Source organism: Bombina bombina, chromosome 5 (assembly GCF_027579735.1).
Source record: "Bombina bombina isolate aBomBom1 chromosome 5, aBomBom1.pri, whole genome shotgun sequence".
In the NCBI taxonomy this organism is placed as follows: domain Eukaryota; kingdom Metazoa; phylum Chordata; class Amphibia; order Anura; family Bombinatoridae; genus Bombina; species Bombina bombina.
In genome coordinates, this window is record NC_069503.1 from 170536583 (window position 1) to 170561216 (window position 24634).

The 24634-nt window shown below is 35.2% G+C and overlaps 1 protein-coding gene across 1 annotated transcript in view; it reads right to left on the bottom strand.

The window, feature by feature from the left end:
- Nucleotides 1–23704, bottom strand: part of TTC21A (tetratricopeptide repeat domain 21A) — a 161512-nt gene extending 137808 nt beyond the window's left edge. Inside the window, exons 1-6 of the mRNA XM_053713784.1 lie at nucleotides 23522–23704; nucleotides 21887–22016; nucleotides 12014–12124; nucleotides 9386–9552; nucleotides 6522–6644; nucleotides 922–1079 (exon numbers count right to left, since the gene is read on the bottom strand). Coding sequence (XP_053569759.1) covers nucleotides 922–1079; nucleotides 6522–6644; nucleotides 9386–9552; nucleotides 12014–12124; nucleotides 21887–22016; nucleotides 23522–23548 — 716 coding nt within the window. The 5' untranslated portion in view covers nucleotides 23549–23704. The remainder of the gene's footprint in view (nucleotides 1–921; nucleotides 1080–6521; nucleotides 6645–9385; nucleotides 9553–12013; nucleotides 12125–21886; nucleotides 22017–23521) is intronic.
- Between the last annotated feature and the right edge of the window lie 930 nt (nucleotides 23705–24634).

Genomic DNA, 24634 nt, shown 5'->3' on the forward strand with positions numbered 1-24634 from the left:
GTGTCCCTGTAACATTAAAGGGACAGTAAACACTAGAATTTTTGTTGTTTAAAAAGGTAGATAATCCCTTTATTACCCATTCCCCAATTTTGTATTCCTAAGGATACAATTGAACACTATCAACTCTTGTTTGAGGTGCAATAAATCTAGATCTTGTGATATTGTAAGAATGTATTACTGATTGAGATTGACTATTACAGGTGACTCTTTTGCTAAAGGTTGTGTAAACTGAACTTCTAAATGTGTCATATATGTGCACATCATGTTCCAGGCAATATATAGGTAGAACAACCAGGGATAATAGAGTAAAATAACATGTGTGTTATATTACAGGTGAGCATTCCTGTTCAGCTATGTCTACACAGTTAATGTTTGATTTGTAACCAACCATATTGCAATGAGGTCTTTTTAAATGTGGCTGTAATTTGAATGAACTAGATCTATGAGTAAGGCATATTGAGGACCAAAACCAGCCAGATCAGATCATCTTCTAATTGGAACTATGAGTGTACTTGCATTTTTTTCCGTACACTATATGGCCAAAAGTATGTCAACAAATCTACTCATTATTGAGCTCAGGTGTTATTAGCCACAAACTGCTAACAGGTGCATACAATCTAGCACAGATCCATTAAATCTCCATAGAAAAACATTGGCAGTACAATGGGTTATACTAAAGAGCACAGTGACTTTAAATCTGGCACTGTCATAAGATGCCATCTTTGCAGTTTGTGAAATTTCTGTGATACTAGATCTACCTTGGTTAACTTTAGGTGCAATAAACTGACTGAAGAATTCAGGGAAAGTGGGAGGGATTAAAATCTCAGTAAAATCCCAGTATGAATGTGTTTTTGCCTCCTAGTGGAATCGAGTGGAATCCTAAATGTGATGTCTTGTGGACTGTTCCTTTTCTAAACTTACCTTTGGGCAATTTCTAACGTTTGATCCCAGTCTTGCTGTGCTAAAAACAGCTCCATCTTGAGTATCAGAGCAGGTATGAAGGCAGGAAAACTAACTATTACTTGATTTATGACCTCCAGTGCTTCTGAATAATTCTGAGTCATCATAAAAAGTGTTGCCTGTGGAAAAGAAAGATTTTGGTAAGTGCTTATATCACAATACTATGAGGTGTCTGAGGGGGCATAATAGCCACTAACATCAAAACTCTCCATATTGCTGCCTGTGCAACCAAACACATTATCTTTAAAAGTTTCCTAATCTAACTTCTGGAGCAGAGGGAAATGTGCTTTAGATCGTATCAACTTCAATAATATTTACTTATGCTGTACTTCATTTTATGGTTTAAAGCCAGTGATGTTGCACTTTTTTCAAATCACTGGTACGTGTAGATACATTTTTTCAATATTTAGAGCTTTGAAGAAGTGCCCGTTTAAGGGCTAGAATACGAGGAGGAACGCTTTTTAGCGCTGCCGCTTGAGCATAAACTATGCTAGACAGATGCTTTTTGCTTAGGTCGGGTTGCCCTTGTATTACAAGTTGAAAGTAAAACGTTTGCATGCTAGATTAAACCCGACACGCACAAAAAAAATATTGCAACCACGTTAACTTCTCCAACAGAAGTCAATGGAGATCACAAACTGAAAAAAACGAACACCTATACTCGCACGCTAACCCGATATAAATTATTGTAAATACATATTTCTATATATACCTATACCTGTATATCTATTCCTATAGATATAAGTATAGATATGTATTTTACTTGAACAGTATCAGATATTAATATACTTTTTATTACTAAAATATATATATATATATATATATATATATATATATATATATATATATATATATATATCTGATACTGTTCATGTAAAATATAGAATTATGTATTTACAATAAAAAGGACATTATCCTATAAGTAAAGAACATTGGAATGTGAAATATGTACAGTAAATACACATACATCTGTACACACATATATACATCTTAAGACATGCATGTATCTCTATGTTAAAGCCCTTTGCAGCCTTTCATTTTCTAACACCTGAGACCTCAAATCTTTGAGACCTTATAACTTTCAATGCAATATTTTTTTAATAATTGTATTAGATAGTATTATCATGAGTGTAACTGTACTTTTAAATGTATTTTTGATGTGTTTTGTGCAACTTTTTTGCCTCACTAACAGTTAAGCAGAGCTCTGAAGTCAAACAAGCTCGACGCGTGTTAAATTTGATTGTGCGTAATCTATTCCTAAGTCAGTGGTTCCCATTACGTACTGAATTTTCTTTGTAGAGGATACAATGTTTTTATGGAGCAAACAATCTTTCTCTATGCTAGTGAATCAAGTTCTCAAGAGACATTAAAGGGACACTAAACCTAATTTTTTTCTTTCTTGATTCAGATAGAGAATGTGATTTTATACAACTTTCTAATTTACTCCTATTATCAATTTTTCTTCGTTCTCTTGCTATCTTTATTTGAAAAGTAGGAATGTAAAGTTTAGGAGTTGGCCCATTTGAGGTTCAGCACCCTGGATAGTGCTTGCTGATTGATGGCCCTCAAATGGGCTGGCTACTAAACGTTACATTCCTACTTTTCAAATAGAGATAGCAAGAGAACGAAGAAAAATTGATACTAGGAGTAAATTAGAACGTTGTTTAAAATTGTATGTTCTATCTGAATCATGAAATAAAAAATCTGTGTTTCAAGTCCCTTTATGTTCTATCCACTTTAAATGTAAACTTTTAACACTTCTGGGTAACACTCTCTCACCTTTTTGATGCCAGGATGATTGGAGCCATCATGTTTGTCTAGAGATTCAGTGCTGCAATAATGTGTTTTTGCTAAACTATAATATAAATGTGCTTATGAAGTCTCTCTCCTTGCCTGTTTTCCTATACTGGCTATTGCCAGACCCCCTGCGCCTTTCCCCTCAAACCCCTTAAAGGGACACTGAACCCAAAATGTTTCTTTCATGTTTCAGATAGAGCATGCAATTTTAAGCAACTTTCTAATTTACTCCTATTATCAATTTTTCTTCGTTCTCTTGCTATCTTTATTTAAAAAAAGAAGGCATCTAAGCTAAGGAGCTAGCCAATTTTTGGTTCAGACGCTGGACAGCTCTTGTTTATTGGTAGGTGAATTTATCCACCAATCATCAAGAACAACCCTGGTTGTTCACCAAAAATGGGCCGGCTTCTAAACTTACATTCTTGCTTTTCAAATCAAGATACCAAGAGAATGAAGGCAATTTGATAATAGGAGTAAATTAGAAAGTTGCTTAAAACTGCATACTCTTTCTGAATCACGAAAGAAAAAAAATTGGGTTCAGTATCCCTTTAACCCCTTAATGACCACAGCACTTTTCCATTTTCTGTCCGTTTGGGACCAAGGCTATTTTTACATTTTTGCGGTCTTTGTGTTTAGCTGTAATTTCCCTCTTACTCATTTACTGTACCCACACATATTATATACCGTTTTTCTCGCCATTAAATGGACTTTCTAAAGATACCATTATTTTCATCATATCTTATAATTTACTATAAAAAAAATTATAAAATATGAGGAAAAAATGGAAAAAAACACACTTTTTCTAACTTTGACCCCCAAAATCTGTTACACATCTACAACCACCAAAAAACACCTATGCTAAATAGTTTCTAAATTTTGTCCAGAGTTTATAAATACCCAATGTTTACATGTTCTTTGCTTTTTTTGCAAGTTATAGGGCCATAAATATAAGTAGCACTTTGCTATTTCCAAACCACTTTTTTTCAAAATTAGCGCTAGTTACATTGGAACACTGATATCTTTCAGGAATCCCTGAATATCCCTTGACATGTATATATATTTTTTTAGAAGACATCCCAAAGTATTGATCTAGGCCCATTTTGGTATATTTCATGCCACCATTTCACCGCCAAATGCGATCAAATAAAAAAAAAAGTAAAATTTTTCCAAATTTTAGGTTTCTCACTGAAATCATTAACAAACATTTTGTGCAATTATGGCACAAATGGTTGTAAATGCTTCTCTGGGATCCCCTTTGTTCAGAAATAGCAGACATATATCGCTTTGGCGTTGTTTTTAAGTAATTAGAAGTCCGCTAAATGCTGCTGCACACCACAAGTGTATTATGCTCAGCAGTGCAGGGGTTAATTAGGGAACTTGTAGGGAGCTTGTAGGGTTAATTTTAGCTTTAGTGTAGTGTAGTAGACAACCCCAAGTATTGATCTAGGCCCATTTTGGTATATTTCAGGCCACCATTTCACCGCCAAATACGATTAAATTAAAAAAAATAGTCAACTTTTTCACAAACTTTAGGTTTCTCACTGAAATTATTTAGAAACAACTTGTGCAATTATGGTACAAATGGTTGTAAATGATTCTCTGGGATCCCCTTTGTTCAGAAATAGCAGACATATATGGCTTTGGTGTTGCTTTTTGGTAATTAAAAGGCCGCTAAATGCCACTGCGCACAAAACGTGAATTATGCCCAGCAGTGAAGGGGTTAATTAGGTAGCTTGTAGGGAGCTTGCAGGGTTAATTTTAGCTTTAGTGTAGAGATCAGCTTCCCACCTGACACATCAGACCCCCTGATCCCTCCCATAGAGCTCTCTTCCCTCCCCCACCCCACAATTGTCCCCGCCATCTTAAGTACTGGCAGAAAGTCTGCCAGTACTAAAATAAAAGGTTTTTTTTTTTTTACTTTTTTTTTTTTTAAGCATATTTACATATGCTGCTATGTAGGATCCCCCCTTAGCCCCCAACCTCTCTGATCCCCCCAAAACAGCTCTCTACCCCCCCCCCACTGCCTTTTTGGGGGCCATCTTGGGTACTGGCAGCTGTCTGCCAGTACCCAGTTTGCATATAAAAGTGGTTTTTTTTCATTTATTTCAGTTTTTTCTGTAGTGTAGCTCCCCCCCCCCCGATCAATCCCCCACCCCCTCCCAGATCCCTTCCATTACGTTTTATTTTTATTATTTTGTACAAAAATATGTACAAGTTTCTGTAGTGTAAGCGGTTCCCACCCGCTCCCTCCCCGTGCACGCGCCCTCCCGCCGCCCCCTGTGCACGCGCGCGCGCCTGTGCGCGCCCCCGGCGATCCCGCCCCCCTCTCTGACTAAGAAGCCATCGATGGCCGCCCACCCACCTCCCATTTACGCTCCCACCCACCAACGAATGCGGCCATCGATGTCCGGTGCAGAGAGGGCCACAGAGTGGGTCTCTCTGCACCGGAGGGGCAAAAATTGTTATTGCAGGATGCCTCGATATCGAGGCATCCTGCAATAACCGGAAAGCAGCTGGAAGTGATCAGGATCGCTTCCAGCTGCTTTCCAAACCGAGGACGTGCAGGGTACGTTCTCAGGCATTAACTGCCTTTTTTCTGAGGACGTACCCTGCACTTCCTCGGTCGTTAAGGGGTTAAGGGGACATGAAGTCAAAATTACATTTTTATGATTCCGAGAGAGCATTCAGGTAAAAATAATCCTTTTATCTCTTCTTACTTCTGTTATAAAGAAATTACCTCATTATTTGGTTATCCTTTGTTGAAACAGCATACTGAGTAGGCTCACAAATGTGAATGTGTCCTAAACACTATATGGCATCTGTGTTTACAACTCAAGAGAAGCATGCTTCTGAACCTACCTCAGTATGCTCTTACTAAATGGAGGTACATGTGATAATAAAAAATAAAATGGAAAGTTGTTTTAATCTGAATCATTAAAGGGACATAAAACAAGTTGGCATAGAGACAAAATATAATAATATGAACTTCAATTACGTTACCTGCAAATTTATACTGCAGTGCCTCGCCATTAACCCTTTCTTTTAAGTTTCCGAATTGTACAGCTCTATCTCCCCCCACAAAATTCCTTTTATGGCTGTATCTATATCAACCTTTTATTTGGTAGAATACAGAACTGCACAGTCATTATCTGCTGCAGCATACCTAGAACCAAATAAGCAGTTGTGAACTCAGTTGAAATACAATGCCTGTGTTTCTGATGCTAAAGGGGGTTGGATCAGACTACTCCAGACAGCGTGGCTATGTAAGTCATTTTGCTTATTTTTGAAAGATAAAAAAAAATACTTGCCAGCAATTTTCTAAAAAAAATATTTATGCAAACTATTTTTACTTAATTAGCCCTTTTAGGATATGCACAGATCTCAACATGTTTTATGGCACTTTATAGGGCAGTTATAGTAGAAAAATGACAAATTCTTTGTGAGAGTTAAGCACATAGAGGTGCAGGTTCGCTAGTCTTAAAGTCACATGCTCTAACAAATTAGCAAATTAATTAATTCGCCCTCACTACTCTATCACCTTCTGACCTTTTCATCATTTTGTATTTTAAGATCATATTGCTCAATACTTCATCAGACCATAAGAAGAGAGGAACCCCTTGAAAGCTTGTGGTTTAAAATGCATGGTTAGTCCAACTCCTACTATTTAGAGCAATACTCTTGTTCTTTTTTATTTTTGATCCCAATGTAAGCACATGCAACTTTATATACAATGTGACTTTTAAACTACTAACCAAATAACCTACCTTTCCAATAATCCCAAATAGTTCTTTAGAATCTTGGACACCTTCATTGAAATATTTGATTGACTTCTTTATAGAAAAATCTTTGCCAGATGTCAAATCTAACCATCCTTTTAGCACTAGTCCCTAAGAACAGAGCATAGTGTTAATAGGTACCACAGAAATACCTTTGGGAACCAGAATCAAGAAGGCGTGTTATTGTCATCTGGGGGTAGGATGTGGGAAACCGGGGTGTGGGTGGTCAGGTGCCGTTTTTGCTCAGCTCCTGAGACAGTAAATGTGTGTGTGGTTTGGGTGTTAGGCTGGAATAAAATGACAAGATGGATAGTTATCCCTGTCATATACAGTCTTTTAAAAACTGGAAAGCAGAGGGGGAGTTCTGGGCAAGTTCCCAACTTGGGACTGTTCTGCAAAATTTTAAGACAGTAAGAACATCTTAAAATGTATATCTGACAAAAAACAATAGGGAATGCAATATGTTCTGCTGCCTTTACATATAAATAAATGTTTACTGAAAATAACAGTAAAACCTTTCACTAAAGACAGATCCAGTGTATATTGCTAGAATCAGTTCTGTGATGCAACTAAAATAGTATACTAACCAGTAAATCACACAAGAGGCACATAAGGATACTTTGTAGAGAGAGGTATGTCGCTTTTTTCCATTAGCCACAGGAGAATACCTGCATAATACCAAGCTTTGGTACCTGCTGTCTTCCGGTTAGTTTTAACCTTATTTTCATTATTAATAAATGGGGATATAAGTGATACATTTATTTAATTAAGGTTTATTTATTTTTTTATTTTAATCTTTAAGGGACGTGATACCCAAATGTTGAAGCACTTGAAAGTGATGCAGCATAGCTGTAAAAAGCAGACTAGAAAATATCACCTGAGCAACTCTATTTAAAAAAAAGGTACATATATTTTACCTCAAATTTCCTAAGTATTTACACCCCACTATAGAGACTTTAAGCAGCCAGTCAGGATGCTTGTCCCAGGACAAGCTATGGAGTGTGCATCTTTCATGTGCAGGCACCGTCATGTTATTTCCCTATTCAGTTTAAGTAAGTTCTATGAAATCTCATGAAATTTTTAGTGAAATTTTTATGAGATCACAGCAAAGGTAAAGCATTAACTACACACTGCTGATGCTGATTGGCTATTGTTGTTTTTTTTTTTTGTTTTTTTTTCAACTTGCAGTTGGACAAAAGTTGAAGTATAACTGATTACACAGCACTTACTCTGGTGAGCTGAAGAAATTTTGAGGTAAAATATCTTCCTTTTTTTACATAGAGATGCCCAGGTGATATTTTGTCAGCTTTTTACAGTTATGCTGCATCAGTTTCAAGTGATTTAGCATATGAGTATTATGTCCCTTTAAATTACCTTTTTTTGTGAGCTGAAAGGATAGATCCAGCCTTTATACATTATTAAGAGACATGTGGTTATCCAGCTATTTTAATCGGTGGGAACACACAGGTTTCTCTTCGGGTAAGTTGATAATACAACTGTTACTTTTAACGCACTAATTACAGTGCTTATTGTATGCACATAGTACCGTATAGCATGCTCCCTTGGACTAAAAAAGGCTATGATGACGTGATTTCTGAGTAGCTGAATTTCCACAAGCCACTGCTTAAAAAAAATGCCTAAATGGAGGGGGTGGGATTTCAGCTGCAAAAGATAACATCAGATTACAATTATGTCATTTTAAACATGGAGAATTATAAACCAATGAATGTTACTTCAAGGGCTGTAAGTGATGCATTAAAGTGAATTACATGAGGTAAAATTAAAACATTAATGCAGTTAATCATTTTAACTTGTTTTTTTTTAATACTATGATTATGTTATGTTAATGTAAATTTTCCCATAGTGCCCCACTAAAATGTGCTGGGTTGCTAAGTAAATGTAGGAAAAATAGTCAAATACTGTTAAATGGACATTTTTTGCAAATGCTGAATCACTTGAAAGTAATGCAGCCTGTCTGTAAATAGCAGACTATAAAATATTACATGAACATCTGTGTAAAAAAAGGAATATATTTAACTCAATATACTATTGCAAAGGAGCTTTATGCATCCAATCAGGTTACTTGTCCCAGGACTTGCAAGGGAGCATGCATCTGGAATGTGTAGGAATTGTCACTTTAAGCCTACTTAAACTGAAGAGGGTAATAATCAAAACATCTTGCAATGTTATAGTGAAATTTTCACAAGATAACAGTAAAGCAAAGTGTAAACTCAGCACTGATGATGCTGATTGGCTGTTTTTTTTTTTCCACCATGCAGATGACAGTAAAACGAGCAGCTCTGAATCATAGAGTACTTTTAGGTGAAATTTCTTACTTTTTTCACACAAAGAAATTCATGTAATATTTTCTAGTCTGCTTTTTTCAGATATGCTGCATCGCTTAAATGTGATTTAACTTAAAGAGACAGGAAACCCACATTTTTTTTTTCATGATTTAAAAAGATCATGTGATTTTAAACAACGTTCTAATTTACTTCTTTTATCTAATTTGCTTAATTCTCTTGATATCCTTTCCTGAAAAGCATATCTAGATAGGCTCAGTAGCTGTTGATTGGTGGCTGCACATAGATGCCTCGTGTGATTGGCTATCCCACGTGTATTGCTTTTTCTTCAACAAAGAATATCTAAAGAATGAAGCAAACTAGATAATAGAAGTAAATTAGGAGGTTGTTCAAAATTGTATTCTCTATCTGAATCATTAATGAAAAAGTTTGGGTTTAATGTCCCTTTAAGGGTAAAATGTCTCTTTAAGTGAAATCTGCTATGTTACTAAGCCTTGTTACTAAGGGAAGCCTGCCCAGTTGCTATATAAAACATGCAATGTTACTTACCTCTTTCGACATATTAGATAACTTTAGCATTCTGTCCACATATTCCTTTGCTTTGTCATTTCTTCCCAGTAGCCACAGGAACATACCTGCATAGTACAAGGCTTTGGCACCTGCTGTCTTCCGGTTAGTTTTAACCTTATTTTCTAACTCAGTAACTACCTCATGATCTAAAGGGAAAGAAAGAAAGAAGAGAAAGAAAGGGTATTTATTATTCACCTATGAAACACAATACAACATTGAAGAAAAAGACAAATTTATAAAAAGGAGGAAATAATCTTTAAAAATGAAATGTAACCCTCCATGAAATCATAACTTTGAGCATAGTAAAATAAATTAATAAATAAACAATGCAACTTACACAAATGATAAATGTTGCCCTCTATATACAGTATCTATTCCCAATACAAATTGTAACTCTGCTTAGCCTAATAAAGGCTGATATACATTTGCCATAAATAAGTAAGCTGCAGTTTGACTCAGCTACATACTACACGATTGGTTAGATCAGTGAAAAAGCTTATTGAGATCTGGTCTCTGATTGGTCGCAGCAAAAGGAGGTCATATAAGAATACTCATGAAGGATTTTATAGGGTGTGCTAGCAAAATTACAGTTCCAAATGCTATTAAACATTTTTCTTTGTCTGTAAATATTTTGCAACTACGCATAAATAATAACTTTGTATTTGTTTTTAAAAACTTTATCCTTTAGTGTTCACAGTTTATGTGACTTTCTTTGTTGGATTTAAAAAAAAAATCAAGCAGAATGCAGCAAATTTAATTTAATCCCATACAATTAAAATTTAAAAAATATGCACGTTTTGAATTTAATTCACTTGATTATACAAAGCAGTGGGCTCATGACAATTTTGTGTTATTAGAGAGTGATTGACAACAACCAAATAACTGCAGATAATGTTAGGCTTTCGTGTATATGAAAATAATTATAAAAATTATACAAAATGCAAGAAAATTCCCTTTATATTCCAGAACATCATCTACATACGATCTGCTGTAGAGAATTATTTAAATGGCACATGCAGACTCAATGGCCCTCCTGGATACAAAAAGGTTTAAGATAAAGAGGTGATCTGCATGTAAATATCCAATAAGATACCTTCTAAACTATGGGATAGATTACAAGTTAAGCGCAAAATATTGCTTTTGCGAAATCGATATTTGCGCTCAACTTAGTAATACCAGTGCACACAAATGTGCGCTGGTATTACAAGTTGGGTGCAATGCGAATGCGACCTTGCGTTCGCTTTGCACGGAAGCATTGTGCTCACAAGAGCCCGCTTCAATAGGCTCCAATGGGAGCCTCGTTCTCATGTTGTGTCTGACAAGACATGAGAACCTAGTGCAGCGAAGGGTGTAAGTAGCACAGCAATGGGCAGCAAATGCACATATTAACACATTAATATATATGTACAGTATTTAAGCATATACATATATATTTACTGGGATCACACAGTTCCCCATAGAACGCAATGTAAATTTCAGTGCCGTTTTTTTTCTAACACCCCACTCTCACCAACTTTAGCCCCTAAAAACTGCTTAGTGCAGTTTAAAAAAAAAAAAAAGCTACATTTTGGTTTTTTTCAAAAAAGGGACCTCACGTGTTATTTTGGGGGGTAATTGGGGGGTCTGACCTTTGGTTAATTTTTTGAGCACTAATTGCTACCGCAAGCTTGCGGTACCAATAACCAGCCACTTGTAATGGCTGGTTATTTATCGTGGGCCAGTAAACGGGCAAATTTGTCTTGTTTGCCGGCGTGTGATGAATTAGCACTCCAGTTGTAATCTAGGCCTGTCAGTGTGGACACAAAACCAGCAATATACAAGATATACAGACATAACACAAAGTGTCCTGATGTCAAATTATGCAGAACTATTTATATCTAGAAATATCTTTGCAACACCCAGACAATATCCTATACGTTGCTTAAAGATCTGGCTTTGTTGATTATCTACCAGTCAGTTATTATTCCCAGCCCTTGGTTCCCAAGATACACCAGCATATTCCAACACACTGGCTGAAAACCAATAATTATTCTGTTTTTATATGTTTAGATACTCAAAATATTGCATTCTCCCTTATTTTTTCAACTAAAGGGACAGTCTACTTAATTTTTTTTTAAATTAAAAAGATATATAACTCCTTTACTAACCATTCCCCAGCTTTATACAACCAACATTGTTATATTAAAATACTTTATAACCTCTAAGTTTGCCTGTTTCTTAGCCCCTGCCAGCAGTTCTTTATCTCTGTGTTTTTAAAAAATAAATAAATTACAATCTTGCAATGCAGCCAGACAGTGCTAGTTCATCTGTGCCACATAGATAACAATGTGCTCACTCCCATGGAGAGTGATAAAGGGTTCACGATAATTAGCACTAATTGGCTAAAATGCAAGATTGTAAAAAGCAAAAAAAACCCTCTAAGGTAAGGGACAGTCAGCAGAGGCTTAGAAACAAGGTAATCACAGAGGTAAAAAGTATATTAATATAACAGTGTTGGTTATGCAAACTGGGTAATAAAGGGATTAGCTATCTTTTTAAACAATAACAATTTTCAAGTAGACTGTCCCTTCAAAAATATTGAGCTTTTTATTAAGACCAAATTCTTACCAACTAATTCACTTTTCCTGTGGGCATAAATAAGTGCCATGGAGCAGCATAACGACACTTCGGGGACATCTTTGATGGAGTCAAGCTCTCTAATGGCTTCCTGTACACGATCTGCAAACAAAAGATGTGTGAAATGTTTAGGTAAACAAATGTGTAAATTACACCATAGATTAGATTTCAGAGAGTATTCTTTGTTTTTAGATAAAGTATGTTGTGCCTAAATTATAAACTGTACAGTGTCATATCAGAAATGATCTATCCCTTCCAAATCTAGACAAAAGTGTTACAAACCTCCCAAGATTTCCCAGAGGCTTTCCAGGACAATGAGGTGACGGGGACTTGTGGACGCTGGCCCAATCGCATTTTATGGGTGGAACCACGTCAGGATGGGCAGGGTTATAGGTGAGCCAAAGACAGGATGGGCGTGTCATAGGTGGGATTGAGCAGGGGTTAACTCTATCATGGGCGTTGATTAGGGAAATACCTGGAAATTGGTATATTTGCCCTGACTGAGGAAACTGCGGGAGGTACAGCACACAGACCTCCAAACTCTCACAATCCCTTAAGACCTGGGGCAGTTGGGAGCTATGGTGTTATTCCAGTTTGTCATCTGAACAACTAGTTTAATTCTTATAAAATTGTCACAACTTACACATCACAAATTAATAAAAAAGTAATAGTGAATACAAATATCAATAAATACCCAGTATTAATCCATTGATAATATACTGTATATGTGCCTTCAAATGGCACAGGATTTATTAATGAGTGAATGAGTAGTCTTCCGGTGTGGAAAATCCTCTTCCTACAAGAAGCTTGAATAAAAAAAATCATAAAAAGTGCAATAGTGTACATGACACCCTGACTCTAGAACAATATCATTATTTACAATCTGAGCACTTAGAGATAGAGGAGTTGTTGTTGGCACTTTGGGAATCAGCAGACCTATCCCTTTAAGATAACCACCAATAGCTGTCAATTTTTATTACCGTCTAATGCCAATGTTTTGTTGTTGTGGTGTAACTTATATATATTTTTATAGTTAAATTATACTAATTCTGAGAAGCCTATGTATTCTAGACATATCAATTAACTGCTAGGGAACCATCTATTTTAGATTGATGATTTTTTCTATTTGTTTTGAAATATCTTTCTACTAGACATGCATTTGGCTTCAAACAAATAGGTATTCATCCAAAGTTTGGTCCATTCGGGCATTCATCAGTATACCATCTATGAACCGGGGACCGAAATAGCAAAGTAAAGAAATTTTGCATGTCTGTTAGTTGCATTTGTTTTGTTTTCATTCGGCACTTTCTGCATGAAAAAATGGGTCAGAGAACACAGGAAATGGGAAAGGAGCTGTAATCGTTTGACAAATTAGCTACTTCGTTTGCAGTGATGTGCAGGGAGTCTGACCATACATGTGTAACAACTTCTGTAAATCGTTACAAAGTATTACTTTACTAGCATAGGGAGGTGGGAAACTAAGCGAAGCACTGCCATCCTCAATTACTTTCACTTTAGCTTAGGGACAGTGCAGTTGCTTGTGCATCTGTCAGCTATTTCTCATTGTGTGTACTTTTTTTTTTAAAAACATATCTGTACAGAATCAGTTTTTTTTTTATTAGCTAATAAAAATAGAAATATGGAAGAATTGACTCATTTCTGTTCCTAAAGTTTCTGCTCATGTGGGTTAGAGCCACATCAGCTCTATTGTAGCCAGATACCTGTTTTAAAAACGATAGGCAAACAGTGTAAATAAAAAAGCTATTTACTGTAAAGCCATATACAATGCAAAATAAAGTCACTAAGGATTTGAGCCACTACCAGTTCCTATATCACACCACATATATCCTTTGCTTTATTACTATTATAAATGTCAATATATTGCTCTATTTTCTCATTTTCCCACCCAATCTTTGTATTGCTTTTTACTTGTCTCATTAGTAAGTAATATCTAGTAAGAACCAAGAACTAGAAATTAAATCCAAAATACAGATATATCTTGGGTCATATCCCTATATAATACAAATAACTGCTAAAAAATAAACACTGTGCACTTATCCCAATAAGGTAACACATTTACAAAAGTATGGAGATAAAATTAGGAGGAAATAATGAAAAGTACATGATTTACTCCATCGGATAGTGCTGAAGAGGTATTCCAGTTTATTGTTATACACCTGATTACTTTTGTAATAATGAGATCAAGAGAATTTCCATGGTTTTCATTTATAAATAATTGGGTGTTTGGATCAGCAATTTCATTTTGATCTATCAAATAACTGAAGGACACAGTAATATTTCAGTAGTGAAATGAGGTTTATTGGATTAACAGAAAATGTGCAATATGCATCAATTGAAATTAGACAGGTGCATAAATTTGGGCACTCCAACAGAAATATTGCATCAATATTTAGTAGAGCCTCCTTTAGCAGAAATAACAGCCTCTAGATGCTTCCTATAGCCTGTAATGAGTGTCTGGATTCTGGATGAAGGTATTTTGGACCATTCCTCCTTGCAAAACATCACCAGTTTAGTTAGGTTTGATGGTTGCCGAGCATGGACAGCCCGCTTCAAATCACCCCACAGATTTTCAATGATATTCAAGTCTGGGGACTGGGATGGCCATTCCAGAACATTGTACTTGTTCCATAGTCATCCGCCAGGCGGACAAAGGCGGGGGGATAGTGATCCAAAACTACCTGGATTATATCAATGAAGCATACAGAATAGTTCTTGACAAAGAATATTATAATAAATTAGAAAAAGATCCCACAGACAACTTTTCAAAAGAGTTAATAACATTGATTAATTTTGGACATACAAATGGCATTTTGAATAAAAAAGAAAAAACATATTTGATTCCCAAAAGTCCGAACATACCTTATTATTATCACCTACCCAAAATACATAAACAACTAAATAACCCACCCGGTAGGCCTATCATTGCAGGAATGAATAGTATCACTGACAATCTATCTTCCTATATTGATTTTTATCTTCAAAAATATGTATCACAACTGAGGTCCTACATTAGAGACACTACTGATCTATTAATCAAACTTTCTAACATCAAAAAAGAAGAAAATTTGTATTGGGTCTCTTGTGATGTCACTTCGCTTTATTCAAATATTGCACATAACATAGGGTTAAAATCAATAGATTATTTTTTAAGTGAAGACATATATATGTCGGACCTTCAAAAAAATTACATATTAGAACTCATCAATTTTATTTTGACCCATAATTATTTTCAGTTTTTAGATAACTTTTATATACAAATTAAAGGGACGGCCATGGGGACCAGATTTGCTCCCAGTTTCGCTAACCTATTTATGGGTTATTTTGAATCAATTTACATCTATGATTCCAACTGGGAGCAAAATCTGGTCTTCTATGGCCGTTATATAGATGATCTGCTTTTTTTATGGAAGGGTCCATTGGATTCTCTGACAGCCTTTCAGAATGAACTAAATATGAATAATATGGGGATTAAGTTCACATGGAACGTGCAAATAGATAAAATTGATTTTTTGGATGTTTCCCTAATGTGGGGCATAGATGATAAGGTGGAATCATGCACTTTTTTCAAAACAGTCGATAGCAACAATTTACTAGACTATCACAGTAACCATTACTCCAGTTGGAAAATAAACATACCATACAGTCAGTTTCGAAGAATTCGAAGAAATTGTACAGATATCAATACATTTGATATCCAAAGCCAGACCCTCATAGATCGTTTTAAAGAAAAACATTACCCTGCATCTCTCATTGAACATAGTTACCATAGGGCACGTGCCCAAAATAGGCATGAATTATTCACTAGTAAAAAGAAGAAAGAATCTACATTTGATTCAGGATATGAATCAACATTCATTACGAGATATAATGACAACCATAGGGAGATTAGAAAGATCTTATCTAAACATTGGACATTATTAAAGAAAGACCCTGTTCTGCGATCCATTTTAGGGGAGAAACCAATATGCACTTTTAGGAGAGCCCCAACAATAAAGGAAAAACTTGCACCTAGTAAGATAGTGATGTGCAAAAGAGAAACAAATGCACCATTCAATAGAGGAAACATACAAGGTAGCACTCAAGGTGCAAAAATAGGCTTTTTCAGATGTCACAAAAATAGATGCAGTATGTGTAAATATACCATCAATGGACAAAAGAGTATCAAAGCAAATAACACAGGGGAAACTTTTACATTAACACAAAAAATAACATGCAGTTCTACTTATGTGGTCTATTGTATCACCTGCATCTGTGGCCTACATTATATAGGCCGCACCTGCAGGATGATAAGACAGAGATGGTCTGAACATCTCAGATGCATTGTGAAAGGATTAGATAAATACAGTACTTCTAGACATCATACAGCATCACATGGCACTAACAAATGCCTTATGAAGATAACCCCACTTGAGGTAGTGACTGCTAGTAATTCCCAAAATAGAATGATTAAACTTCGTCAAAGGGAGACCTTCTGGATCTATAGATTTTCATCTTTACATCCAGAAGGCCTCAATGAAGTAATTGATACAGCAGCCTTTTAGATCAATCGAGTACAAACATTCAGTACATTCTATCTTTCAATTTAAGGGTTCTGTTATACAAGCTTTATATCTGTTCTCTCACATTAGTAGTGTACTTAATATTAATGTGTATATAATGGATCATATCCTCATTGATATTGATATATATTATTCAGAAGGAATGTAAGTATAGATCACCTGAGGTCACCACCCAGTAAATATCTTAATATACCAGTAATGTTTCATCTTGAAAATATATTCAGTATTTACTATCCATCTTACAATCATTCAAGCATCATATCACTATAAAACACATTTAATCACATTAATGGAGATATGCATATTTAGAATACTATAAACATACACTTTGTCTATATTCATACACATAGAGAATTTATTATATTAATTATAAACACTTAACATTGTCACACTATACACATATAATCATATGAGTCACATAGGAATTGATATATTCATGGTCATACACATAATATTATTATAGTTATATTATTTATATATTATCACTCTAGTCACATATGTTTTTATAATAGCACATCTATTTTTATATATATTTATTTACATAAAAAAAGATATAGTTAGAGTACTTAACACTAGTCTCACATAGAATTCACTAATACTCACTATCTATAGCATATAGTAACCATAATTTTTCCTCTATATGTTTTTTCAAATGTCTTTTCATATAGAACAATTTATTAATTCACTAGGGCACAGAAAGCACACACAAAAAATGGAAGACTATAATTCATATTTTTTTATATATATAAAGTTTTATTTATATACATTTACAGGTTACAATATATAAAAATATATTAGTATATGCATCTATTCGATTGAAGCGCAATGATTACGAGACTGGCATTATTTTGAATGTTATGATTCAGTAAAAATTGACGAATATTGTGAGGATAGGATATGTTTTCACAGAGCAGTAACACCATAGGGCTACACAAATTGGCTGATACTATCTCGAACATAGCCATAGGGTTATATATAAATACATCATAATAGCAAAGCAGTTCATACCCCAAAAAAATAATAATACATTTCATTTATGAGTTGCGGACATGTGAAATCTTAGACGTGCAACCACTAAATACCACAACTGATTATGGTAGGCAGCTTATGTCAGTTTGAGGAGTTGTAGTGAAGAATCGGGAATTGGATTTCTCAACAGAGTTGAGATGGTATATGTATCATTTATTTTTTCACATTTGGGCGTTAGAAAACACACGCCTACAAGCTGTGACTCACACACATAGTGATGCGTGATTGGTTCACGCTACACGCCCACGAACCACCCCCCACACATTTGACATTGTAAAATCAGAGAGAGAGCCTAAACAAATAGACAATAGTTTATTTATCTATTTTTTTAACGATAGAAAACACACGCCTATAAGCTGTGATTCACACACATAGTGATGCGCGATTGGTTTATGCTACACGCCCACGGATTATCACCTACACATTGGACATTGTGAAATCAGAGAGGGAGCTTTAAACAAATAGACATAGCCCTTCATAAAATCAGCTTACGATATGCACAATACAACAATTCAGATAACATTTAAACAGTTTATTGTAGGAGATCATGTCAAAAGGGGTAAGAATACATTAGGAAGAAAGTTGAGGAATTGTATTTAAAGACCGGCGATAAATGATACACGCCCACTAGCCATTACCCACACATATGGGAGTGTGAGATAGGCTAATGACACACACCCACAAGCTGACAGCTTTATATATGATACAAACAAACGAGCTGATACTTTTAATTAATAAATAAATTAGACTTTCTATTATGAACAAAGGGGAGGAAAGAAATCCTCAGGAAATAAAGAAGTTATTAACCATATAGAATATAAATAAATAGTGCATTCATTTTCATAAAGAGAGATTGCTGAAAATCTAATGAACCGACTATATGAGTGCTGTATTTGTTTTTTTGCTGAAACACTAGTGTGCAAACTATATATGTTTTCTTCTGAAATGTTTATGAGATATATTGTAATATCTGCCACATACTTGTTTTGATACTAGCTGTATATGTTAAAGTACATGCATACAATGGGTTATATATTCACATACTGGTATCAAGAAAAGTCAGTTTGTATTGTGAAGGTCACCATAGCAACATTTGCATAAGTAATTGGTAGATTGGGTGTGACCAATGTTTTAATTTATTTGAGGATGTATAAATAGGAGACTTCAGTTCTAGATCAGTATAACTTGCCTGAGGAAACAGAGTGGTAGCTCTGAGAAACGCGTAGCGAATTCTACTGATTTTTATTGTACACTGTTATATCTTTATATAAAGTGTTTTTTATATATATCTGGAGTCTCCTGGATTTTTTATCTGAACATTTTGAATACATTGGACCATCTTTCACCAGAGTGGTATGTGCGCTGGGCCACTTTTAATATACCCAGCTTGCTTCATTAGCACTACAGTGTGCTCTATACTTTGTGAGTATATCTCTGAAGGGTTAAGCTGGTGGGTTCACACTCTGCTTACTAATTCCACACTAGGAGTCGCCCTCTGTATATCTTTTTACTTTTCAGATAATTTTGGAAATCTACTAAGAGGAGCTGCCCTAGCATTCTAATGCACAGTCAACTGGGACACTGATAAGTTTCCAGACTGCTTATCTAGGCATTATCTTTGCCTTCACTACATGTGAGTACAAAATCTATATCTCATTCTATTTATCCTTATATATACTGGCTACACTAGGAGGCGCCCTTTCTTTTTTTGTTTCATTTAGTTAGGTTTGATGGTTGCCGAGCATGGACAGCCCGCTTCAAATCACCCCACAGATTTTCAATGATATTCAAGTCTGGGGACTGGGATGGCCATTCCAGAACATTGTACTTGTTCCTCTGCATAAATGCCAGAGTAGATTTTGAGCAGTGTTTTGGGTCGTTGTCTTGTTAAAATATCCAGCTCCGGCGTACCTTTAACTTTGTGACTGATTCCTCAACATTGTTCTCAAGTATCTGCTGATATTGAGTGGAATCCATGCAACCCTCAACTTTAACAAGATTTCCAGTACCAGCACTGGCCACACAGCCCCACAGAATGATGGAACATCAACTAAATTTTACTGTGGCTAGCAAGTGTTGGTCTTGGAATGCTGTGTTATTTTGCCGCCATCCATAACACCCCTTGTTATGACCAAATAACTCAATCTTTGTTTCATCAGTCCACAGCACCTTCTTCCAAAATGAAGCTGGCTTGTCCAAATGTGCGTTTGTTTACCTCAAGCGACTCTGTTTGTGGTGTGTGTGCAGAAAAGGCTTCTTCCGCATCACTCTCCCATACGCTGAATTGTTGAACGATGCACAGTGACATCATCTGCAGCAAGATTATGTTGTAGGTCTTTGGAGGTGGTCTGTGGGCTGTTTTTGGACCGTTCTCACCATCCTTTGCCTCTCCAATATTTTACTTCTCGCCTTAACAAGAACTGTGCCTGTGGTTATCCATTTCCTCACTATGTCCGTCACAGTGGACACGGAGAGCCTAAATCTCTGCGACAGCTTTTTGTAGCCTTCACCTAACCATAATATTGAACAATCTTTGTTTTCAGGTCATTTGAGAGTTGTTTTGAAGCCCCCATGTTGCCACTCTTCAGATGAGAGTCAAAGAGAACAACAACTTGCAATTGGCCACCTTAAATACCTTTTCTCATGATTGGATGCACCTGTCTATGAAGTTCAAGGCTTAATGGGCTCACCGAACCAATTGTGTGTTCCAATTAATCAGTGCTAGGTAGTTACAGGTATTCAAATCAACAAAATGACAAGGGTGTCCAAATTTATGCACCTGTCTAATTTTTTTTTTATGTATATTGCACATTTTCTGTTAATCCAATAAACCTCATTTCACTACTGAAATATCACTGTGTCCTTCAGTTATTTGATAGATCAAAATAAAATTGCTGATCTAAACACCCAATTATTTATAAATGAAAATCATGGAAATTGTCAGGGGTGCCTAAACTTTTGCATACGACTGTATATAGGACCTGTGAGTGCATTGTTTTTATACCGCTTGAGGAAGCAATACGGCTGTATTACAAAACGCGTCCGGATATTTGTTTTCATTATATATCTTTTAATAAATAATCGCTGAAGTGGTTTACAAGGGTTTTTAAGTGTATCAGAGTTTAGTGATGATTATACACTTAACAGTGTGAATCTATTAATACTTATTAGCAGTGGCCATAAGGATACTGTATACCGGTGAACTAGCTGGGAAGCGCCAAATTCTCCCAGACTGCTTTATTTTGCACCTTGTGCTAGGTGCTTCTATTTTGTGAGTATCCTTGCTATGGGATGGCATTATAAGAGAGAACATCAAACAATAGTTATATTGTGCCTTCTCTTTGTTTTATTGATGATTTACTCCATATGCTGTGACTTCTAAATAGATTACTTGAAGAGAAAAGAAACATAGTGCAATGCTGTAACACTAAAGTGTATGAAACCAACAGGCCAAAGCGTTACTCACATTACAAAGACGTACAATAGCTCTAAGATAATAGTTCAATACACAAACTCCGGTCAGACCTGGAACTCTGAGATGTACTATTTATTCAATAAAACAAATAATATATGTGTATAAAAGTCACTCAGGGTATCATAACATGCAACTCTGTAACCTGTATCTATATAGACTGCATTTTTCTTTCATAAAATGGTGAGAGTCCACAAGCCATTGCTCCTGTAATCAGGAGATGAATCACATGAGTAATGGCTTGTGGACTCTCACCACCATAAAAAATAATTTATCAGGTCAGCATACATTTTGTTTTCTTTCATAAGGTAGTGAGAGTCAATGAGCCATTACTCCTGCAATTCAAATCCTGATCCCAGGAGAAATACTTTGTGGACTCTCATCATTTTCATAAGATGGTGAGAGTCCACGAGTCAATGCTCCTGTAATCAGGCGTTAAATCACATGCGTAATGGCTTGTGGACTCTCACCACCATAAAAAAAAATATTTATCAGGTCAGCATGAATTTTGTTTTCTTTCATAAGGTGGTGAGAGTCAATGAGCCATTACTCCTGCAATTCAAATCCTGATCCCAGGAGTAATGCCTTGTGGACTCATCATTATTAAAGAAATGAATTTATCAGGTAAGCGTAAATTTTGTTTTCTTTCATAAGGTGGGGAGAGTTAATGAACCATTACTAATGCAATTCAAATCATGATCCCATGAGTAATTTCTTGTAGACTCTCACCCCTATTCAAGAAATGAATTTATCAGATAAGCATAAATTTAGTTTTTTAGTTACCTTCCATTAGCATGCCGTATGTTTTAAAAAATAGAAGCACTGGGTCATGACTGTGTTTTTGAAGACCTTCTCTTGTTAGGTTCTGCACATGGCGGAAGTATTTCTTGTGGCTGTAATAAATAATAGCAGCCTGAAAGGAAACAGAGCAGTCAGTGAGCTAGCATTATGTTGTGTATAACACACAATGGGTTACGTATATTACTGAGAAACTAATCCTTTTTAAATGTTCTTATTTATAAATGACACTGCTATGTTATCAGTATTTATGCAAAAGTATCCTAGAAATATTTTTTTCAATGACTAGCTGATTTAGTGATCTGGAACCAATAAATATGGTGAGGCAACCCAAAAGGAAAAATGTTAGAGAAAAGAGTTAAAGGTACATATATAAGATTATTAATGCATAACAAAAAATGTAGTGTGCATTGACTATGTATTTTGCTTGCTTTTCATGTAATTTACATCTGAAAATGGTGGTATTGTCTTTGCAACTATAGATACTGGAGTGGATCCTACAAAATTCAGAGCCTAAACCTGCAACATTCAACCTAGTGATTACTTGATCATTTATATCTGGTACTAACTGGAAACAGTAAGAGATAATAATAATGATAATGAGGTTTTTCAAGAGTCCCTGGACTGCTCTAAAACAGACAAGCAATGCAAATATTGATGACACTACGCTTTAAAACATTTATGTTGCATACAGATTTTTATTGCAAATAGCAGTGGACTAAATGGTTCATAACATTAATAATAAAAAAGTATATTATTTTATCTAAACTTCCACAAGACAAGGGAAACATAAGTTATGTTTCCCTTGTCTTGTGGAAGTTTAGATAAAATAATATACTTTTTTATTATTAATGTTATGAACCATTTAGTGCAAAACCTTTTAAACTGTAATTTACAGTGATGTGGAAGAACTGGAAGATTATCTAATAATTATATTTTATTGTAGTTCTTCTAGTATGATTCAGGGGTTAGTAGATTAAATTTATGAGTTTAATCATTGGATTAGATTGCAAGTTCTTTGGAACAGAACATATAAAACATTTTTCATAAGCTTTATACATTAACTGTGCCTCTCTAATAATTGGGTCCTCTAGCCTAATAATCAAGGGCCACAATGTGTTATACATTGGGGGTTTTTTAAACTTCCTCACTCATCTACCTCTCATTATTTTTAACACACATTCTTAAAGGGACCGTCTACCATAGAATTGTTATTGTTTTTTGTTTTAAAAGATAGATAATCCCTTTATTACCCATTCCCCAGTTTTGCATTATTGCATAACCAACACAGTTATATTAGTATTATACATAGGGTCCAATCAATATTAAAGACAGCCCTGTAAATAATACAAGTATTTCGCTTTTTTTTTTACTCTTCATATTTAATAAGTTAATATTACAACCAAAGTGTTTAATGCCCCTCGGCATATATTTAATCCTGGTTATATTCACAGCCTTGCACATAAATTAGATTACTAAGTAGTCACTTGTTATTTGAGGATAACATAAGGAGTGAAACAATTAAACAAAACACCATAAATAAACATTTTGTTAAGTTTAGTTACTTTAAACTACCCCTTTTTTTAACCACTAATGTCTGATCAGCTTGCATGAGCTCACCATGATGTGAGAGTCTGTCTCTGCCATGGTTCAGTGTTATCTTTTTTATGTTCTTGGTCTTGCTGTTTATAGATTAGTTCTGTGCTTCTGTATTGTTTTACAGCACAGGCATTAGATGCCACTTTTTGTAATCTTCTGTCACCTGTGTGATGAACCTTTTGATTCTCTTTTTTATTTTCTTTCTTGGACCTGTAAAATGAAATTTAGTTTATTCAGCTGAATGAAACTTTGCTCTGACTTTTCTGAGACATAACATTGAGCCTCCTTTCTTTACATTCCCTTCTATGACTCGCAATCCTTGAACCTGTATACTCTGTCTTTTAAAACGTTATACTCTTAATTATTTATCTAAAATGTTATTTAATTCATATTTACTTACATAAAAAACGGTAATGATAGTTGTCTTTTGTAGTATCTTCAAAAATGAGGTGTGGTAGCCAAGCGCTAAGATAATCCCTTAAGCTGAATACAAATGAAGGGTCTAACCAACCCCCAAGGGAGAGAACAGGTAGTGAAGGAATATGTACAGCGCCAATAAAGGCTAAGGGATAAATATAAACAATAAAAAACTAAAAAACGAAATATATACCTGCTAAGGCTGAAAAAGGATTTATTACAATTAAATAGTAATGGTACCAATGGATAAAATGAGTAAAAACAGTTAATAAAAACAATGGTAAGGTAGAGTGATGTGCTGATACACTCACAAAGTGCAAATGGCAATTGGATCCAAGGGTTGGAAAACTAAAATGGTGAAATCCACGTGTGGGTGTGGACACACAAATAAACCAAAATGTGTATGCAACATAAATGTGTATACAACTTAAATGTGCAACATAATAGTGCAAATGTTTTACAACATGAGTGAGAGTAATTTTGGTCACTGGGTATATAATAAAAAGAAAAATCGATTCACATCAAAAATTCACAAAAAATCACAATAAAATATATTGAAAAGTCCTGATGACACTGCAGTGCAAAAAATGAATCACAGGTGAGTTAATGCCATTGAGTGGCAAATGTGGAAGAAGGGTGGTTTGACACAAAGCAAAGAAAGGAAATCCAGTGAAAAAACAAAAATAAAAATCAAAAAACAAAAATCAAAAACAAAAA